At 41.9% G+C, this 19,450-nt stretch overlaps 1 protein-coding gene across 1 annotated transcript in view; it reads right to left on the minus strand.

The window, feature by feature from the left end:
* The window catches only part of ATP1B3 (ATPase Na+/K+ transporting subunit beta 3), a 46,491-nt gene extending 29,319 nt beyond the window's left edge, over positions 1-17,172 (minus strand). Inside the window, exon 1 of the mRNA XM_017862622.1 lies at positions 17,147-17,172. Coding sequence (XP_017718111.1) covers positions 17,147-17,157 — 11 coding nt within the window. The 5' untranslated portion in view covers positions 17,158-17,172. The remainder of the gene's footprint in view (positions 1-17,146) is intronic.
* Positions 17,173-19,450: the final 2,278 nt, after the last annotated feature.

A 19,450-nucleotide genomic window follows, 5' to 3' on the forward strand; every position in this document is an offset into this window, starting at 1 on the left:
CTCCAAACAAAAAACAAAAACCGAAACCCAATGAACATGTACTGTTTTAATAAAATGTATGCAGATATATGTATGTATACACACATTCTCGCATTTTATATAATTAAAATTATTGTAATATAAAAAGATTAAGCAAGATTAAATAACCTGCCTAAGATTAACCTACCAGTAAAAGAAACAGACCAGTATCTCTTCATATGGTACCTTACCTGGCCTGCTCTGCCATGTGGTACCTTACCTGGCCTGCTCTCCATGTGGTACCTTACCTGGCCTGCTCCTCCATGTGGTACCTTACCTGGCCTGCTCTCCATGTGGTACCTTACCTGGCCTGCTCTCCATGTGGTACCTTACCTGGCCTGCTCTCCATGTGGTACCTTACCTGGCCTGCTCTCCATGTGGTACCTTACCTGGCCTGCTCTCCATGTGGTACCTTACCTGGCCTGCTCTCCATGTGGTACCTTACCTGGCCTGCTCTCCATGTGGTACCTTACCTGGCCTGCTCTCCATGTGGTACCTTACCTGGCCTGCTCTCCATGTGGTACCTTACCTGGCCTGCTCTCCATGTGGTACCTTACCTGGCCTGCTCTCCATGTGGTACCTTACCTGGCCTGCTCTCCATGTGGTACCTTACCTGGCCTGCTCTCCATGTGGTACCTTACCTGGCCTGCTCTCCATGTGGTACCTTACCTGGCCTGCTCTCCATGTGGTACCTTACCTGGCCTGCTCTCCATGTGGTACCTTACCTGGCCTGCTCTCCATGTGGTACCTTACCTGGCCTGCTCTCCATGTGGTACCTTACCTGGCCTGCTCTCCATGTGGTACCTTACCTGGCCTGCTCTCCATGTGGTACCTTACCTGGCCTGCTCTCCATGTGGTACCTTACCTGGCCTGCTCTCCATGTGGTACCTTACCTGGCCTGCTCTCCATGTGGTACCTTACCTGGCCTGCTCTCCATGTGGTACCTTACCTGGCCTGCTCTCCATGTGGTACCTTACCTGGCCTGCTCTCCATGTGGTACCTTACCTGGCCTGCTCTCCATGTGGTACCTTACCTGGCCTGCTCTCCATGTGGTACCTTACCTGGCCTGCTCTCCATGTGGTACCTTACCTGGCCTGCTCTCCATGTGGTACCTTACCTGGCCTGCTCTCCATGTGGTACCTTACCTGGCCTGCTCTCCATGTGGTACCTTACCTGGCCTGCTCTCCATGTGGTACCTTACCTGGCCTGCTCTCCATGTGGTACCTTACCTGGCCTGCTCTCCATGTGGTACCTTACCTGGCCTGCTCTCCATGTGGTACCTTACCTGGCCTGCTCTCCATGTGGTACCTTACCTGGCCTGCTCTCCATGTGGTACCTTACCTGGCCTGCTCTCCATGTGGTACCTTACCTGGCCTGCTCTCCATGTGGTACCTTACCTGGCCTGCTCTCCATGTGGTACCTTACCTGGCCTGCTCTCCATGTGGTACCTTACCTGGCCTGCTCTCCATGTGGTACCTTACCTGGCCTGCTCTCCATGTGGTACCTTACCTGGCCTGCTCTCCATGTGGTACCTTACCTGGCCTGCTCTCCATGTGGTACCTTACCTGGCCTGCTCTCCATGTGGTACCTTACCTGGCCTGCTCTCCATGTGGTACCTTACCTGGCCTGCTCTCCATGTGGTACCTTACCTGGCCTGCTCTCCATGTGGTACCTTACCTGGCCTGCTCTCCATGTGGTACCTTACCTGGCCTGCTCTCCATGTGGTACCTTACCTGGCCTGCTCTCCATGTGGTACCTTACCTGGCCTGCTCTCCATGTGGTACCTTACCTGGCCTGCTCTCCATGTGGTACCTTACCTGGCCTGCTCTCCATGTGGTACCTTACCTGGCCTGCTCTCCATGTGGTACCTTACCTGGCCTGCTCTCCATGTGGTACCTTACCTGGCCTGCTCTCCATGTGGTACCTTACCTGGCCTGCTCTCCATGTGGTACCTTACCTGGCCTGCTCTCCATGTGGTACCTTACCTGGCCTGCTCTCCATGTGGTACCTTACCTGGCCTGCTCTCCATGTGGTACCTTACCTGGCCTGCTCTCCATGTGGTACCTTACCTGGCCTGCTCTCCATGTGGTACCTTACCTGGCCTGCTCTCCATGTGGTACCTTACCTGGCCTGCTCTCCATGTGGTACCTTACCTGGCCTGCTCTCCATGTGGTACCTTACCTGGCCTGCTCTCCATGTGGTACCTTACCTGGCCTGCTCTCCATGTGGTACCTTACCTGGCCTGCTCTCCATGTGGTACCTTACCTGGCCTGCTCTCCATGTGGTACCTTTCCTGGCCTGCTCTCCATGTGGTACCTTACCTGGCCTGCTCTCCATGTGGTACCTTTCCTGGCCTGCTCTCCCAGGGAGTCTCAGGCTCTATTGTCTTTTCTAATTAAAACTCCCATTCTCTAAATAAAAATGTCTCATTCAAATATTCTGTTTACTCAGGGTGATAGAAACTCACATGTGAATAATATCTGCTGCTTCTCTACAAGAGTTTAGTTATTACAAATGACAGACATGTAAACAATGAATTATAGATACTGGATGCTAGGAAAAAAACAGAAAAAGAATCCTCTCTAGCAGGGAGAGGAAGAAAAGGGACATCAGAGAAGGCCACCCAGAAATAAAGTAGTTGGCTCACCAAAGATGGAGAGAAGGAGGGAGCTCTGGGTCAAAGACTAGGTTATGAGATGGAGTACCACAGCAGGAGCAGTCAGGTGAGCACAGCTTTGCTTCTCTCAGTATGCATGAGCCCCTGGTGCCAAGCAACTAGCAACAGTAGCAGCAGCATCTGCTTGAAGTGGGAACAGGGAGCTTGGGTGCTTGGGCTGAAAAAGTGGGCAATGTTCTGACAGGGTTGGTGAAAGGTTAAAGGAGCAGACAACCTCCACACCCAGGCTGCTCTTGGCTCTACAGGCTACCTCCATCCTTGAATGTTGTAATAGGAAAGTCTAAACACACAGAAGAGGAGCACAAAACCAGTTATTATCACACATTCAAGATAAAACTAATCCATAAAGAAAAGTACGAAACTCAACAAAGACAGCAATACCTGAAAACACTAGGCCATATCAGCAAATAGAACAAAGAAAAATAAGCATAATTAAAACAGTAGAAGGTGAAGGATAATTTTTAAAAATCAGGTATCATATTCTGATTATTGAAATAAAAAACTTAGTAGAAAAGCTTAACTGAAGAAGAATCAAACTACAGAAGAACCCAGTTACTAAAACGAAAAAGCAAACCAAAGACTGGGAAAAAATATTTGCAAAACATAAAATAAATGCCTCACTCATATCTAGAATATACAAAGAACTTTTACAACAAAACATATTATTTTATTTTAGAGACAGGGTCTCGTTCTGCTGCCCAAGCTGGAGTGCAGTGGCACAATCACAGCTCACTGCAGCCTCAAACTCCTGGGCTCAAGTAACCCTCCTGCCCCAGCCTCCCCAGTAGCTAGGATTACAGGCACATACCACCATGCTCAGCTAATTAAAAACAAATTCTTCTTCTGTAGAGATGGGGGGGTCTTTTTTTTTGTAATTTTACTAGAGATGGGGTTTCACCATATTGGCCAGGCTGTTCTTGAACTCCTGACTTCAAGTGATCCTCCTGCCTTGGCCTCCCAAACTGCTGGGATTACAGGTGTGAACCATCATGCCCAGGCGAGAAGGGGGATCTTGCTCTGTTGTCCAGGCTGCTCTCAAACTCCTGGGCTCAAATGATCCTCCCACCCTGGCCTCCCAAAGTGCTGGGGTTACAGGTGTGAGCCAACACACCCAGTCCAAGACACATTTTTTGAAACAAGCAAAAGATGTGAACAGAAACGTCACCAAGATATAAGGATTGCAAAAATAAGCCCATAAAAAGGGTGTTCCAAATCATTAGTCACCAGGAAAGGGCAAATCGAAGCTATAATGAGCTACCACTACGTACCCACCAGAATGCTAGAAATTTTAAAGACTGACCATACCACATAATGACCCAGAAGTGGAGCAACTGAAACTCACATCTTGCTGGTGGGAATGTTTTTTTAATTTTTTTATTTTTAAAAGAAAAGAAAAAGTTTGACAATCTTTTGAAAAGTTAGCAACATGCACACCTACCAAAAGATCCAGCCAATCTACTCCTAGATACTTACCCAAGAAAAATAAAAGCACATGTTCACACAGCAGGGAAACGCGAATGTTCAGACACTTTATTTGTAATCACTGAAAACTGCAAACAACCCAAATATCCACCAACAGATGAATTAATAAATTTGGCTATATCCATACAATGCAATACTATTCAGCAATAAGAACTATGGATACATATGGAAACACAGATGGATCTCAAAATAATTATGCTAAAGAAAAAAGAGGCAGGGCACAGTGGCTCATGCCTCTAATCCCAGTACTTTGAGAGGCCGAGGCAGGTGGATCACCTGAGATCAGGAGTTCAAGACCAGCCTGGCCAACATGGTGAAACCCGGTCTCTACTAAAAATACAAAAAATTAGCCAGGCATGGTAGCAGGCACCTGTAATCCTAGCTACTTGGGAGGCTGAGGCAGGAGAATTGCTTGAACACAGGAGGCGGAGGTTGCAGCGAGCTGAGATCGCGCCACTGCACTCCAGCCTGGGCGACAGTGTGAGACTCTGTCTTAAAAAAAAAAAAAAAGAAAGAAAGAAAAGAAAATGAAAGAAAAAAGAGACAATAACATGCACATGACCTGTCATCTTCTATGACAGTCAGATCCTCCCCCCCCAAAAAAAATACTGCATGATTCCACACACAGACATACACCATGAAACATTTCAATCAGTGACAGACTGCATACACAACAATAGTCCCATTAAGCTCATAATAAAGCTGAAAAATTCCTATGGCCTAGTGATGTCGCAACACAATGTATTACTCACGTGTTTGTAGCAACGCTGGTATAAACAAACTTACCAGTCACATAAAAGTGTAGTATGTAACAACAATGTACAATGCATAATACTTAATAATGATGATAAACTGCTATGGGTTTATGTATTTACTATGCTATACTTTTTATTGTTATTTTACAGTGTACTCCTTCTACTTACACAGTTAACTGTAAAAAGCCTCAGGCAATCTTTCAGGAGGTATCCAGAAGAAGGCACTGTCATCACAGAGGACAGCTCCATATGTGTTGCCGCCCCTGAAGACCTTCCAGTGGGGCAAGATATGAAGGTGGAAGACGGTGATACTGATGATCCTGACTCTGTGTAGGCCTAGGCTAATGTGCATGTTTGTGTCTTAGTTTTTAACAAAAAATTTTAAATAGATAAAAGGTTATAGAATAACCATATAAAGAAAATATTTTTGTGCAGCTATACAGTATGTTTGTGCTTTAAAAGCTAAGTGTTATTAAAAGTATACAAAGTCACTGGGTATGGAGGCTCACACCTGCAATCCCATAGCTTTGGGAGGCTGAGGTGAGAAGATCGCTTAAAGCCAGGAGTTCGAGACCAGCCTGGGCAACATAGCAAGACCCCATCTCAATTAAAAAAAAAAGTTGTAAAACATTACAGGCCGGGCGCGGTGGCTCAAGCCTGTAATCCCACCCAGCACTTTGGGAGGCCAAGAGGGCGGATCATGAGGTCCAGGAGATCGAGACCATCCTGGCTTACGGTGAAACCCCGTCTCTACTAAAATACAAAAAAACAGCCGGGCGACGAGGCGTGCGCCTGTCGTACCAGCTACTCGGAGCTGAGACAGAGAATTGGCGTGAACCCGGGAGGCAGAGCTGCAGTGAGCTGACAGACGGCCACGTGCGACTCACAGCCTGGGCGGCAAGAGCAAAGAAGACTCCGTATCAAAAAAAAAAAAAAAAAAAAAAAAAAAAAATTTTAATAAATTTAGTGTAGCCTAAGTGTACAGTGTTTATAAAGTCTACAGTAGTGTACAGTAATGTTCTAGGCCTTCACATTCACTCACCACTCACTCACTGCAACTGCAGTCCTGCCAAGCTCCATTCAAGGTCAGTGTCCTATATAGGTATACCATTTTTCATGTTTACATGGCATTTTTACTGTACCTTTTCTATGCTGAGATATGTTTATAGACAAATACTTACCATTGTGTTACAACTGCCGACAGTATTCATCCAGTAAAATGTTGTACAAGTTTGTAGCTAGGAGCAACAGTCTATACCATATGGCCTATACATGTAGTGCACTATGCCATCTAGATTTGTGCAAGTCCACTTTATAATACAATGAAATCAATGAAAACAGCTAAGCACATTTCTCAGAAGGCATGACTGTATTTAACACAGAGTGTCAAAAAGCAGATTTACTTTTGCTTGGAGCCTGGAGAGTTAAGAACAGAGATGGGTTACAAGAGGAAATATTTGGGATGATAAATGTTCATTATCTTGATTACAGTGATAGTTTAATGCATATAGCATATGCACACACATATACATGAGTGTATGCCAAAACTATGTATACTTCAAACACGTGCAGTTTATTGTATGTTAATTATACCTAAATAAAGCTGTTAAAGACAAAAATTTAACCTCAGGAGAACTGGTCAAGTTGAAGAAAAATTCAGTGAGCTAAAGATCAAGTCAGGTATTCTATAACACTGGGCTAACAGAAAGGGAGTATATGAAAAATTGTTGAGACACTGGGGAGAGAACCAGAAATACAAACAAATCTAATAGGAACTTCACAGGAAAAGAGGGTGGGGCAAGAACTCTCAAAGAAATAACAAACTTGTGTCTAGATTGGAAATGTTAAAAAATACTGGAAAACATCCTATACCTAGACACTAAAAGGTAAAATTTTAGAACGTCAAGAATAAAGAGAGCTGGGTGTAGTGGCTCACGCCTGTAACCTCAGCACTTTGGGAGGCTGAGGTGGGCAGATAGCTTGAGATCAGGAGCTTGAGACCAGCTTGGCCAACATGGTGAAACCCCATCTCTACTAAAAACAAAAATTAGTTGGGTGTGGTGGTGCATGCCTGTAATCCCAGCTACTTGGGAGGCTGAGGCAGGAGAATCGCTTTAACCCGAGAGGTGGAAGCTTGTGGAGGCTGCAATGAACCAACAGCACCACTACACTCCAGCCTGGGTGAAAAAAAAATAATAATACTAATACGGCAAAGAGGAAAACTACGTAAGGCAATGGTGAGCAGAGATCTGCTAAGACTTACTGGTAACAGCTAAATAACATGTTTTGATTGCTTTTCCTTATCAATTCTGAGGAATAATTTGCATATAGTAAGTTTCCTCTACTTCAGGTATACAATTCCACTGAGTTTTGACTGTTGTAAAATCTGTGAGGCTACCACTCCATTGAAGATATAGAACATTACCATCACGTCTAAAATGCTCCTTTTCACCCTTCACCAGGCAGCCAATGATTTTGTCACTGTATTTGTATTTTACATAAGGCTAAAGTTTTAAATTTGTTTACATTTGATAACTTTTTTTTTGAGATAGCCTCATTGTCACCTAGGCTGCAGTGCAGTGGCTCGATCTCCACTTGCTGCAACCTCTGCCTCCCAGTTCAAGCCATACTTGTGCCTCAGCCTCCCGAGTAGCTGGCATTACAGGTGTGCGTCACTGCACCTGGCCTATATTCAATAACAATTTGTAATTAAAATGTCAATAATATGGCAGGAATGATTTAAAAGTGGTGAAACAATAAAGGACATTATCAGAGTCAGTTAAAAAATCCACTTAAAGCTGTTATAGAAGACAACCTAAAATTAAAACACCAATGGTTGAAATAAACAGGAAAATAAAATAGGTCTTGGCTAACAAAAGGAAATGCAGATATGGCATTATTACTGTATGCAAACTAGAATTCAAGTAAAAAAGCATTTGCAAGGGTGAAGATACTGTGTGTTTAATAAAAGTAAATAAAAACATATCAAGAAGATACAGCGTAACAGCCATGAACCTCTGTGATGCTAAGTGGCTTCAAATGATTAAAGCAAAAGCAGAGTTACAAAATTCACCACAATCATGACCAGAGATGTCAACATACCTCTCCAGAAACCCACAGACTGAGTAAAGAATAACAAAAAGGGCAATGTGTATTTTTAAAACACAACAGATACCTAGTATATGTAGAATTTTGTAGTCACCAAGAAATGTACGCTCTACAAACTTGGAACACTGCCCCCAAACTGACCATGACTTACATTACAAAAACAAAACACAATTCAAAACTAAAACACACACACACACAAAAAGAGGCCACATTCTCTAACATCTCAAAATACATTAGAAATTAACAATACAAATTTAGAAAATTGTGTCTTAATCCTTGAATTAAAAGACAATAAAATAAATATCCAAAATTCAAAACAATAATGTAATCAGAGTAGAACTCAAAGTAAAACCCATAGCCTTAGATGCATTCATTAAAACATCATTAAAATACACGACTAACAAAAAAGCCGGATTTTCAGCTCAAGACTAAAATAAATCCAAAGAAAGTAGGAGAGATTTAAGATAAAAACACAAGTTAACGGACACAAAATGTAATGAAAAACCACACCAAAACCATTCAATAAATTTAAATAATAAATCAATTTGATCAAAAGTGTTTTCAATTAGTAAATGTGAAAACAGATGAAATACAAAATATTTTAGGAAAATTAAAACATTCAAACCATAAATTTTTACAAAACAGAGCTTTACCCCAGTAAGAGACACCAAGTCCAAATGGCTTTAGTTGGTTCTCTCAAAATGGAAAGAATAGACTATTTTCCATACATAAAACTATTCTTTTTGTACGCTCTGTAAGTGGATACTAAAACTGAACAGATAGTATTGACACAAAATTTACACATGTATTTTACTTTACAATCACGAATATAGAGTCTAAATACTATATAGTGTGATGATACACAGGAATCAAGATACAGATAAACAAAACAATATCCTAAAAAGAATCCATATAAAATAGAATTTTTCATGTAACAGAGTTGCCAACTCCAATCAGTGGGGAAATGATGGATTATATAATATATAGGGATAAGTGATTAAGAAAACCCACAGAAGACTGTTATATCTGTGATAATGTTCGTTTAAAACCATTACAATTTAAAAAATAAACCAAAATAAGAGTTAAGAGACAACAGAGCAAAAAGAGTCCATAAAGAATATTTACAAGTATAATAAAGGCTTTAATATTCAAAGTGTATCAAAATTTCCTTTAACCAGTAAGAACACAACAGAGGTTAGAGGGCTGTGACCCACCCCTGTGATCCCAGCACTTTGGGAGGCTGAGGCAGGCAGATCGTTTCAGCTCAGGAGTTTGAGACCAGACTGGGCAACATGGCGAAACGCAGTCTCTACTAAAAATACAAAAATTAGGTGGGTATGGTGGCTCACGTCTGTAATTCCAGCACTTTGGAAGGCTGAGGCGGGCAGATCACTTGAGGTCAAGAGTTTGAGACCAGCCTGGCCAACATGGTGAAACCCCATCTCTACTAAAAATATAAAAATTAGCCAGGCGTAGTGGCAGGCACCTGTAATCTCAGCTACTTGGGAGGCTGAGGCAGGAAAATCACTTGTACCCAGGAGGCGGAGGTTGCAGTGAGCCAAAATCATGCCACTGCAGTCCCGCCTGGGTGATACAGCAAGACTCCATCTCAAAACAAAACAAAACAAAACAAAAAAACCCACAAAAAACAAATAAAAATCCAAAATTAGCCAGGCATAGTGGCATACACAGGTAGTCCCAGCTACTCAGGAGGCTGAGGCGGGAGGATCGCTTGAGCCCAGGAGGCAGAGTGAGCCGAGGTCATGCCACTGCACTCCAGCTAGGGTCACCAGGCCACACCCTGTCTTAAAACAAAAAACCCCACAAAAGAAAAAAATTAGACTACAGGCATTTTTAAAAAATTAAAATTGTGCAAATATAAAAATATTGAAGAAATTACAAATTAAACCAACCAGATAGATACCAGCATCCTATCAAAATGGAAAAAACTGTACAATATTTTTGTATGACTGTACAATATTGTTATAATATCCAGTGCTTGAGGAGAAAAGGTACTTCAATCCACTGCTGGTGGCAGTATAAACTGGTACAGCTTTTTTGGAGAACAATATATACATATATGTATATGCACACACATATATGTATATACACGTGTGTGTGTGTGTGTGTATATTTTTTGAGACAGAGTCTCACTCTTGTTGCCCAAGCTGGAGTGCAGTGGTACAGTCTTGGCTCACTGCAACCTCTGCCTCTCAGGTTCAAGCGATTCTCTTGCCTCAGCCTCCCAAGTAGCTGGGATTACAGGCACCCGCCACCACGCCCAGTTAATTTTTTATTTTTAGTAGAGATGGGGTTTCATCATGTTGGCCAGGCAGTCTTGAACTCCTGACCTCAGGTGATCTGCCTGCCTCGGCCTCCCGAAGTGCTGGGATCATAGGCATGAGCTATTGCGCCCACTCAGAACAATATATTAATAAAAATAAATATATATTATAAACTGGCAATTCCATTTCTCAGTTTATTCTAGATAAAAAGTCGCACTGCAGCAATTTTAAGATAAAATTGAAAAGAATTTAAACATTTATCAGAAAGAAATATATATATTCTATAGCATAATCTCCACACTATGGAATATTATGTGATATGATTTGTCTCTGTGCCCCACCCAAATCTCATCTCAAATTGTAATCCCCACATGTTGGGGCCTGTTGGGAGGTGACTGAATCATGGGAAGCCGACTTCTACCTTGCGGTTCTCATGATGAGTTCTCATGAGTTTGGTTGTTTGAAAGTGTGTGGCACTTTCCCCTTGGCTCTCTCCCTCTCTCTCCTGCCACCATGTAAGAATAAGAAATGCCTTGCTTCCCCTTCACCTTCTGCCATGACTGTGAGTTTCCTGACGCCTCCCCAGCCATGTGGAACTGTGAGTGTATTTATTAGTCTCTTCTCATGCTGCTAGTAAAGACCTATCAGAGACTGGATAACTTATAAAGGAAAGAGATTTAACTGACTTACAGTTCCACATGACTGGAGAGGCCTCACAATCATGGTGGAAAGTGAATGAGAAGCAAAGTCACATCTTACACAGAGGCAGGCAAGAGAGCATGTGCAGGGGAACTCCCATTTATAAAACCCACCAGATCTCATGAGACTTACTATCTCACGAACAGCACAGGAAAGACCTGCCCCCATGATTCAATTACCGCCCACTGAGTTCCTCCCATGGCATGTGTGGATTATGGGAGCTACAATTCAAGATGAGATTTGGGTAGGGACAGTCAAGCCATATCACGTGAGTCAATTAAACCTCTTTTCTTTATAAATTACCCAGTCTCAGGTAGTTCTTTGTAGCAATGTGAAAATGGACTAATACATTATGCTATGAAAAGGAATGACACAAACCTATATATACAGCCAAAATATATTAAGTGAAAAAAAATCAAGTTCCAGAACATATGAATCTCCTATTACTCATGTAAAGGTAGACAAGAACCTACTTATTTCTATACACTCCACATATATACAGAAACATGTTTATATACATATATAAAAATGGTGCTGAAAAAAGGACTGACAGGAAACCTGATAGTCATCTGTAGGAAACACTCTGCGACTGGTGAAGGAGGTAGAGAGAAACACACGAAGTGTATTCATATTCTCCAACACTCAATTAGGAATGTTTACCCATGCACAGAAAAGTTGAGTGAAACCTAAAAGTGAACACCCACAAACCATCAAGATTCTACATTTAACATTTTGCTGTATTTATCTCATTTCTTTTTTTATTATACTTTAAGTTCTAGGGTATATGTGCACAATGTGCAGGTTTGTTACATATGTATACACGTGCCCTGTTGGTGTGCTGCACCCATTAACTCGTCATTTACATTAGGTATGTCTCCTAATGCTATCCCTCCCCCCGTACCTCCCCACAATAGGACGCTGTGTGTGATGCTCCCTTTCCTGTGTCCAAGTGATCTCATTGTTCAATTCCCACCTATTTATCTCATTTTTAAGATTCAAGTTGCAAACATCAGAGAACACTTCAGCATGTGTTGTTGAGAAAAACTAAAATTGAGAAAAAATGCATATTCAGTGAAATACACAAATCTCCAATATACCACTTAATGAGTTTTGACAAATGCATTCACTTATGATCCAAAGCCCTATTCAAGATACAGAACACTTATCATCACCCTGAAAGTTCCCTCACGTCCCTTCCTAGTCATTCTCCCTGTCCACTGCCCTAAAGGCAACCACCGTTCTGGGTTTTTTTTTTCAGCATAGGTAAGAATTGCTTATTTTAGAATTTCACATAAATAAAACCATATAGTATGTCCTCTCTTTGGTAAGGCTTTCGTTCCCAGTCAACCTGTGAGATTCATCACATTTTGTACATCAGTAGTTCATTCCTTTTTACCACTGAGTAGTATACCATGGGGTAGACATGCAAGTTTATCTATCGCCTAGCTGATAAAAACCTGAACTGTTCCAAGTCTGGAACTATTATGAATAGAGCTACTATGAATATTTTTGTACAAGAGTATTTTGTGAATGTATATTTTCATTTCTCTTGGATAAAGCACACCCAAGAGCAGAACTCCTGGCTCAGGGGGTGGGCATATATTTACCTTTTTAAGACACTGCCAGACCTTTATGGACATGCCACATATTACCTTTCAAAAACGATTTATACACTTAACAGGGGCTACCCAGGGAAGAAGCTGAGGATGATGGTGGACTTACTGATATTCACATCTGTACTGTAAAAACAATGGTGTTACTTTTGTTATATGAAAAGAACAAAGCCAAGGGTCCACATCCCATTTAAAACCAGTCCAGCTTTCTTGAGTCAGACTACAATGACCACTCACCAACTCTAACTTCTAAAGCAAACCACGGCTGCTGCTATTTTTGTAAATAAAATGCTAGCCATGCCCGTTAGTTCTATGGTCAATTTCAAACTACAGTAGTGGAGCTAGGTAGTTGCAACAAACACCATGTGGTCAGCAAAGCCTACAATAACATGGTCCTTTGAAGCTTGCTGCCTCCCATTCTAAAGCATTTATATAAGTAGGCTTTGTTGTAATTTCAAAGTTACATTTGAAACTATCTCATACAACTGTTTTTTCTTTTTTTGGGGGATATGGTCTCAGTCATCCAGGCTGGAGTGCAGTGGCACAATCATGGCTCACTGCAGTCTCAACTTCCCAGGCTCAAGTGATTGTCCAGTCTCAACCTCCTGGTTTAAAAAATTAGCTGGCTGTGGTAGCACACATCTGGAACCAAAGATGTGCGCTACCACAGCCAGCTAATTTTTTAGATTATTTTTTGTAGAGATGGGGCCTTCCTATATCATCCGGGCTGGTATTGAATTCCAGGACTGAAGTGCTCCTCCCATCTTGGCCTCCCAAAGTGCTGGGCTAAAAGGCATGAGTCACCATGCCTGTCTGAACTTTTTTCTTTTATAAAGGAAACAAGGCTAAGAGATCTTGAGTTATCTAAGCTTTGACAGAGATGTGGAACTAGAAATTAGGTCTTTGAGTCCTATCTGGTCATCTTCTCAGTATATTGGTGTACTTTTAAGATGCATCGAGTAAAAATATATAAGCCTACCAGTTCACTTTGTATTATGATGCCCTCTCTGGAAACTTCAAAACTTAATTAGAAATGTAGTAGAGCAGAGCCACTGTGAACTGGGTGACAGAACTATGCCTTTATGTACAGATATAACATTTTCGACATTATAGGAAATAAGTGGTATTATTTCCACCTGAGCATATCAGGGAAGGCTTATGGCAGAGTCAGCACTGAAGCTAGGTCTGTGAAATGAGGAAGAATTCATGTGCACAGAATGGAGAGATGTGGGAAGGAACAGACAGGGGTTCCAGACTAAGGGTCTCAGATACATCTATGTGGCTACAACATAGGGTGCATTTGTAGGCGAGGTGGGAAATGATGGGTTATTTAGGGTTGGAAACAGCTCCATGCCCACATACAATAAACCTGGAATGCCAGGTTGTCTGGAACTTACCTAAACTTTCTGGAAGCAGCAGGGACCCAAACACAGTTTTGGGGTACAGAGTGTAATATGATCAAAGCTGCAGCTTTAGAAATAACCTGACAGCAATGGGCTACATTGCTTAAGTCTCAATGTTCTCACTGATTCTTTGGATCTTACTGGAGATGCACCAATAGGTAAGACCCACCTTCCCCAGGGTCAACAACACTACAGGTGTGTGTGTGTGTGTGTGTGTGTGTGTTTAAAGCAGCAGATAAAAGTTGGAAAGCCAATCATCTATTAGAAGCTGGAACAACTGTGAAAAAATTACAAAGATCTTCATCTGGTGCTTCAAGTGTTTTAATCAGAGAGTTTATAAGAAAAGACACGCCCTGGCCGGGCACGGTAGCTCATGCCTGTAATCTCAGCACTTTGGGAGGCTGAGGCAGGCGAATCACCTGAGGTCAGGAGTTCCAGACCAGCCTGACCAATACGATGAAATCCCGTCTCTACTTAAAACACAAAAATTAGCCAGGTGTGGTGACATGTGCCTGTAACCCCAGCAACTCGGGAGACTGAGACAGGAGAATCACTTAAACCCGGGAGGCGGAGATTGCAGTGAGCCAAGATTGTGCCGTTGCACTCCAGCGTGGGCAACAAGAGCGAAACTCCATCTAAAAAATAAAAAAGAAAAGGCACTACAGGATCCCGATAAAATGAGGACAAGTTTGGTGGGAGTGTTAATGAAATCTGGAATGGGTGGCTAGGATTATGAAGTTAGGAAAAGTGAGCATCTCAGATGTCCTCTGAATGTGTGTTTTGATGGGAGTAAAGAGAAAATGTTGACTAAGTCAAAGAAAATTAATTCCTAAAATAAGTGTAGTGCGAGTAATGGGGGTATGGGCCACAAAGATTCAAGAGATTCAAGCAATGTTATTGAATAGGACCGGCACAATTTGGCTAAGTCTGGAGCCTAGATGACAGGATAGTGAAGCTGTTTTTTAAAACTGCCAAAATAGGAGCAATACAGAACTTCAGTGGAGGAAGGGAAACGAGCTATGTACCAGATGATGTTATCTGGCATAAGAGTTAGTTAAGACATCTAAGCCTCACACTCAGATTTGTGGGATATGCAGAAAGCAGCTGAGAATAAACAGGGGCCTGGAACCTGAGAGAGATGTCGACCAAGAAGTAAAATCTGTGAATGATCTTTGCAGTTATTATATGACATTGCCAGGAAAGAAGAGAAAACAAGGCCAAAGACAGCACCTGAGATATATACATTGTATTAGTCAGGGCCTAGAGGGACAGAACTAAATAGGAGATATGTATATATCTCCTTGAGGAGCAAGGAGAGCCAGTCTGAATCTCAAAACCAAAGAACGTGGAGTCTGATGTTGAGGGCAGGAAGCATCCAGCACGGAAGAAAGATACAGGCTAGGAGGCTTGGCCAGTTTTTCTGCCAGCTTTATATTCGCTAGCAGTTGATTAGATGGTGCCCACCCAATTAAGGGTGGGTCTGCCTTTCCCAGCCCACTGACTCAAATGTTAATCTCCTTTGGCAACACCCTCACAGACACACCCAGGACCAATACTTTCTTTCCTTCAACCCAATCAAGTTGACACTCAATAATATTAACCATCACAAACATTTAGAAGACAGGAAGAGCAAACAGGGAGGAATTAAGAAAGGAATGGTTAGAAAGCTAGGGAGTGGGAGCAGGAGTATGTAAAGGGCCACTTTTTTATGAGCCAGATACTGCCAACATGCTAAACCAAAAGAAAAGTACCCCATGCCTTGCAGGAAGGTCACTTCCGAAGTCGTATCTTACCCACGGCACCAGCAAAATCCTGAGAAGTCACAAATAAGAGCAAGCTCCCCAAATGAGTCAGTAACAAAGTTTAAACAGGTATGTGGGAGGTTATTGCGTTAAAAAATTTTTTTCAGAAATATTATCACTAATAGCACCCCGTAAGGGAAGAAGGGCACTACTGAATAAACACCCATTAAATTTGAGAGCAGGTAAGTTAAAAGACAAAAAGACTTTATGAGGGTCTCATAAAAGCAGTATAAGAAGCTGAAAAGAGCGATAAAGCAGGAAGCAAACCTAAATAAAATTTTGCCCTGGTTCTGTCACTATTATTAGGTGCACAATCCAGGCATGTCACAAACTCAGCTGAGTCTCCAATAAGAAAGTTAAGTGGAAAAATCACTAAGCTTCTTTTGAACACTGAACTTCCATGAAAACCCATCAGTACTCTAGCAAAAGAAAAAGGAAAATGCCCCAAAATTGAGGGGACGATTATACTACGGTACGCCAGACGCTGTGAAGATGTTAAAAACAATACTGCAGAAGACTAACTTCATGGAAACATTCACACTACTGCTCATTCATTCAACCAGTTTGTATTACATTCCTAGTAAGTGCTAGGACAGGCCAGGGGTTAGAGAATCCAAGAGGAATAAGACATGAATAAGATTATAGTCTAGTAAACAGGCAATGACAACAATATATAAAGTTACAAATGCTATGATAGAAAAAGCTTTCATTTATTTTATTTTATTGAATCTTAACCTTTCTTTTAGATAGGCTAACTCTGTCACCCAGGCTGGAATGCAGTGGCACAATTACAGCTCACTGTAGCCTCGACCTCCTGGACTCAGGTGATCCTCCCACCTCAGCCTCCCGTGTAGCTCGACTACAGGTCATCATCAAAGTCTGATTGCAAAGATTCACTACATGACCACACCTGGCTAATTTTTTGTATTTTTAGTAGTGACAGGGTTTCACCATGTTGCCCAGGCCAATTTCTAACTCCTGGCCACAAGTGATTCGCCCACCTCAGCTTCCCAAAGTGCTGGGATTACAGGCAAGAGCCACTGCACCCTGCCATAATGCAGAGGAGTTCAAAGACGTTTTCCGGAGATTAGACTATCAAAGCTGACATCTGAGTAGCCAGACCAACATGGAATAAGGGGATGAGAGGCCCAGAAGCTAGGAAATGGCCCAGAAGGGGTAGGAAATAACGATGTGGAACGGTAGAGAGAGATGACAGGAGAGAAGTAAACCACTAAGATTTTAAAGAGTTTGTATGTCATGCTAAGGAACCCTTGAGAACAACACAGATTTACATGAAGACATACCTATGAAACATCCAACTGGAGATTTCTGATAGGCAGGTAGTTATAACAACATTAAAAAGTCATATGAGGCCGGGAGCGGTGGCTCACGCCTGTAATCCCAGCACGTTGGGAGGCCAAGGCCTGCGGATCACCTGAGGTTGGGAGTTTGAGACCAGCCTGACCAACATGGAGAAACCCCATCTCTACTAAAAACACAAAAATTAGCTGGGCATGGTGGCACATGCCTGTAATCGCAGCTACTTGGGAGGCTGAGACAGGAGAATCGCTTGAATCTGGGAGGCAGAGGTTGCAGTGAGCTGAGATCACACCATTGCACTCCAGCCTGGGCAACAAGAGTGAAACTCCATCTCAAAAAAAAAAAAAATCATGATTAGATATGCAGCTTTGGGAGTCCCAACAGAGATAGTAACTAAGCCACCAGACCAGAGAAATTTAGATAAATTCAACAGGAAGTGTATATGGTCACCACAAAGGTGACAGAGCTAAGGACACCTCCAGCACATCAACATTTAGGAAAAAGGCAGAGGAATAAAGACCATTCTTCTTAAATGTTAAATGACAAGATCTGGTATGTAATTATGCATTTTAAAACTTCATTCAGGTATGTTTTAAAACTTATTTATACATAGGAAAAAGACATAAAATGTTAACAGTAGTTATATTAAGTGGTTAAAGATTACAGGTGACTTTTCTTCAAAACCAATAGAATGAATGCAAAACTAGAAAATAATTTATCTTTCAAGATTAAATGGGTGTTTCCTCCTATTTCACAATCAGTGTTAAATGACTGGTCCTTAATTAAATGATGATAAATTCATGGAAAAGTTGTTACTACAGATAGGAGGGCTTTTAAGACTTCTTTTAATACAACTAGTTTAATTCTATATATATAAATCCAAAAGTCAATTTCAAAGAAATCAAATTACATCAGGGGTGGGGAGAGGCTCTTTAATAATCTTAAAGCACTCGTACTACCATAATTACAATGGTATTATAACACAACACATAAACTTACCCTTTCTCTCCCTCCCACCACAGGACTACTTCCTGGACAATCCAGGAGGTACTTTCTCCTGCTAGATGATGGCTCAGTACCTGCCCTGCTCTTCTGCTGCCATCACATGTACCATTGGCCTGCATTTATAGCTGGCACACAGGGTATGGTAAGTCCTGTTACTTTCCCAGTGATGCACATTTTTGTAAAGTTTGTAAAGCTTCTATTTATGCCTGTGTTCCATTATTGGAACGCTAAGCATGTGGGAGTTATATCCTATTGCTCAATGTCATTGCCAAGATCTGATTGCAAAAATTCAAAAAATTGCAATCTCCAGCATAAATGGGTTAATGGCACACTCCACAGGACAAAGAACACCATCTTACAACAATTATGTGACACTGAAAAACAAACATCTGCCTTCTCCCCTACTGTCAGACGCCTCAGGTGGGATGAAGTCTGATCTCCAAAGCAGAACAATTACTGAGCCATGACCTAGAAGTGACTGAGAAAATGGCACTTCATGGACTTATAGTAAAAGAAAAGGCACACAAACAAAATATAGGTGCCAATAGTTTTGGTTCAGAATTCTGACTAGGCTTGGAAATCAGTGACTTGAATTTTAAGTTAATGGTAATACAAAGCATTTACTGACAGACCACCTTAATAAAGATAATGAATCCTGAAGAAGCTCACAAGTAGATGTTATAAAATGACAACACATCATGGCATAGTTGGTTTTTCTTTTTTTTTTTTTGGAGACGGAGTCTCGCTCTTGTCGCTCAGGCTGCAGTGCAGTGGCGCGATCTCGGCTCACTGCAACCTCCGCCTCCTGGGTTCGAGCAATTCTCCTGCCTGAGCCTTCAGAGTAGTTGGGATTACAGGCGCCCACCAGCATGCCGGGCTAATTTTTGTATTTTTAGTAGAGACGGATTTCGCCATATTGGCCAGGCTGGTCTCAAACTCCGACCTCAGGTGATCTGCCTGCCTCGGCTTCCCAAGTGCTGGGATTACAGGCATGAGCCACCAAGTCCAGCCTTGTTTTGTTTTTTAAAAAATCTCTGGCCCTGGAGTCTGAAGCCCCAAGGATTTCATCCCTAACTTCCTGAGTGAATTTTGGCAAATCACATGACCCATAGGTTTAATTTTGCCACCTATGAAACGAAGGCACTGGGCTAGATTAGTGGCTTTCAAGAGTTTTTGGACTATGAGCCAAAGTAACAAATACAGTTTACATTGGGGTATCTATATATGCAAAATACACAAAAGTTTCATGAAATAACACTTTCTTTTTTTTTTTTTTTTTTTTT

Source organism: Rhinopithecus bieti, unplaced genomic scaffold (genome assembly GCF_001698545.2).
Source record: "Rhinopithecus bieti isolate Rb0 unplaced genomic scaffold, ASM169854v2 scaffold_2654, whole genome shotgun sequence".
Taxonomy (NCBI): Eukaryota; Metazoa; Chordata; class Mammalia; order Primates; family Cercopithecidae; genus Rhinopithecus; species Rhinopithecus bieti.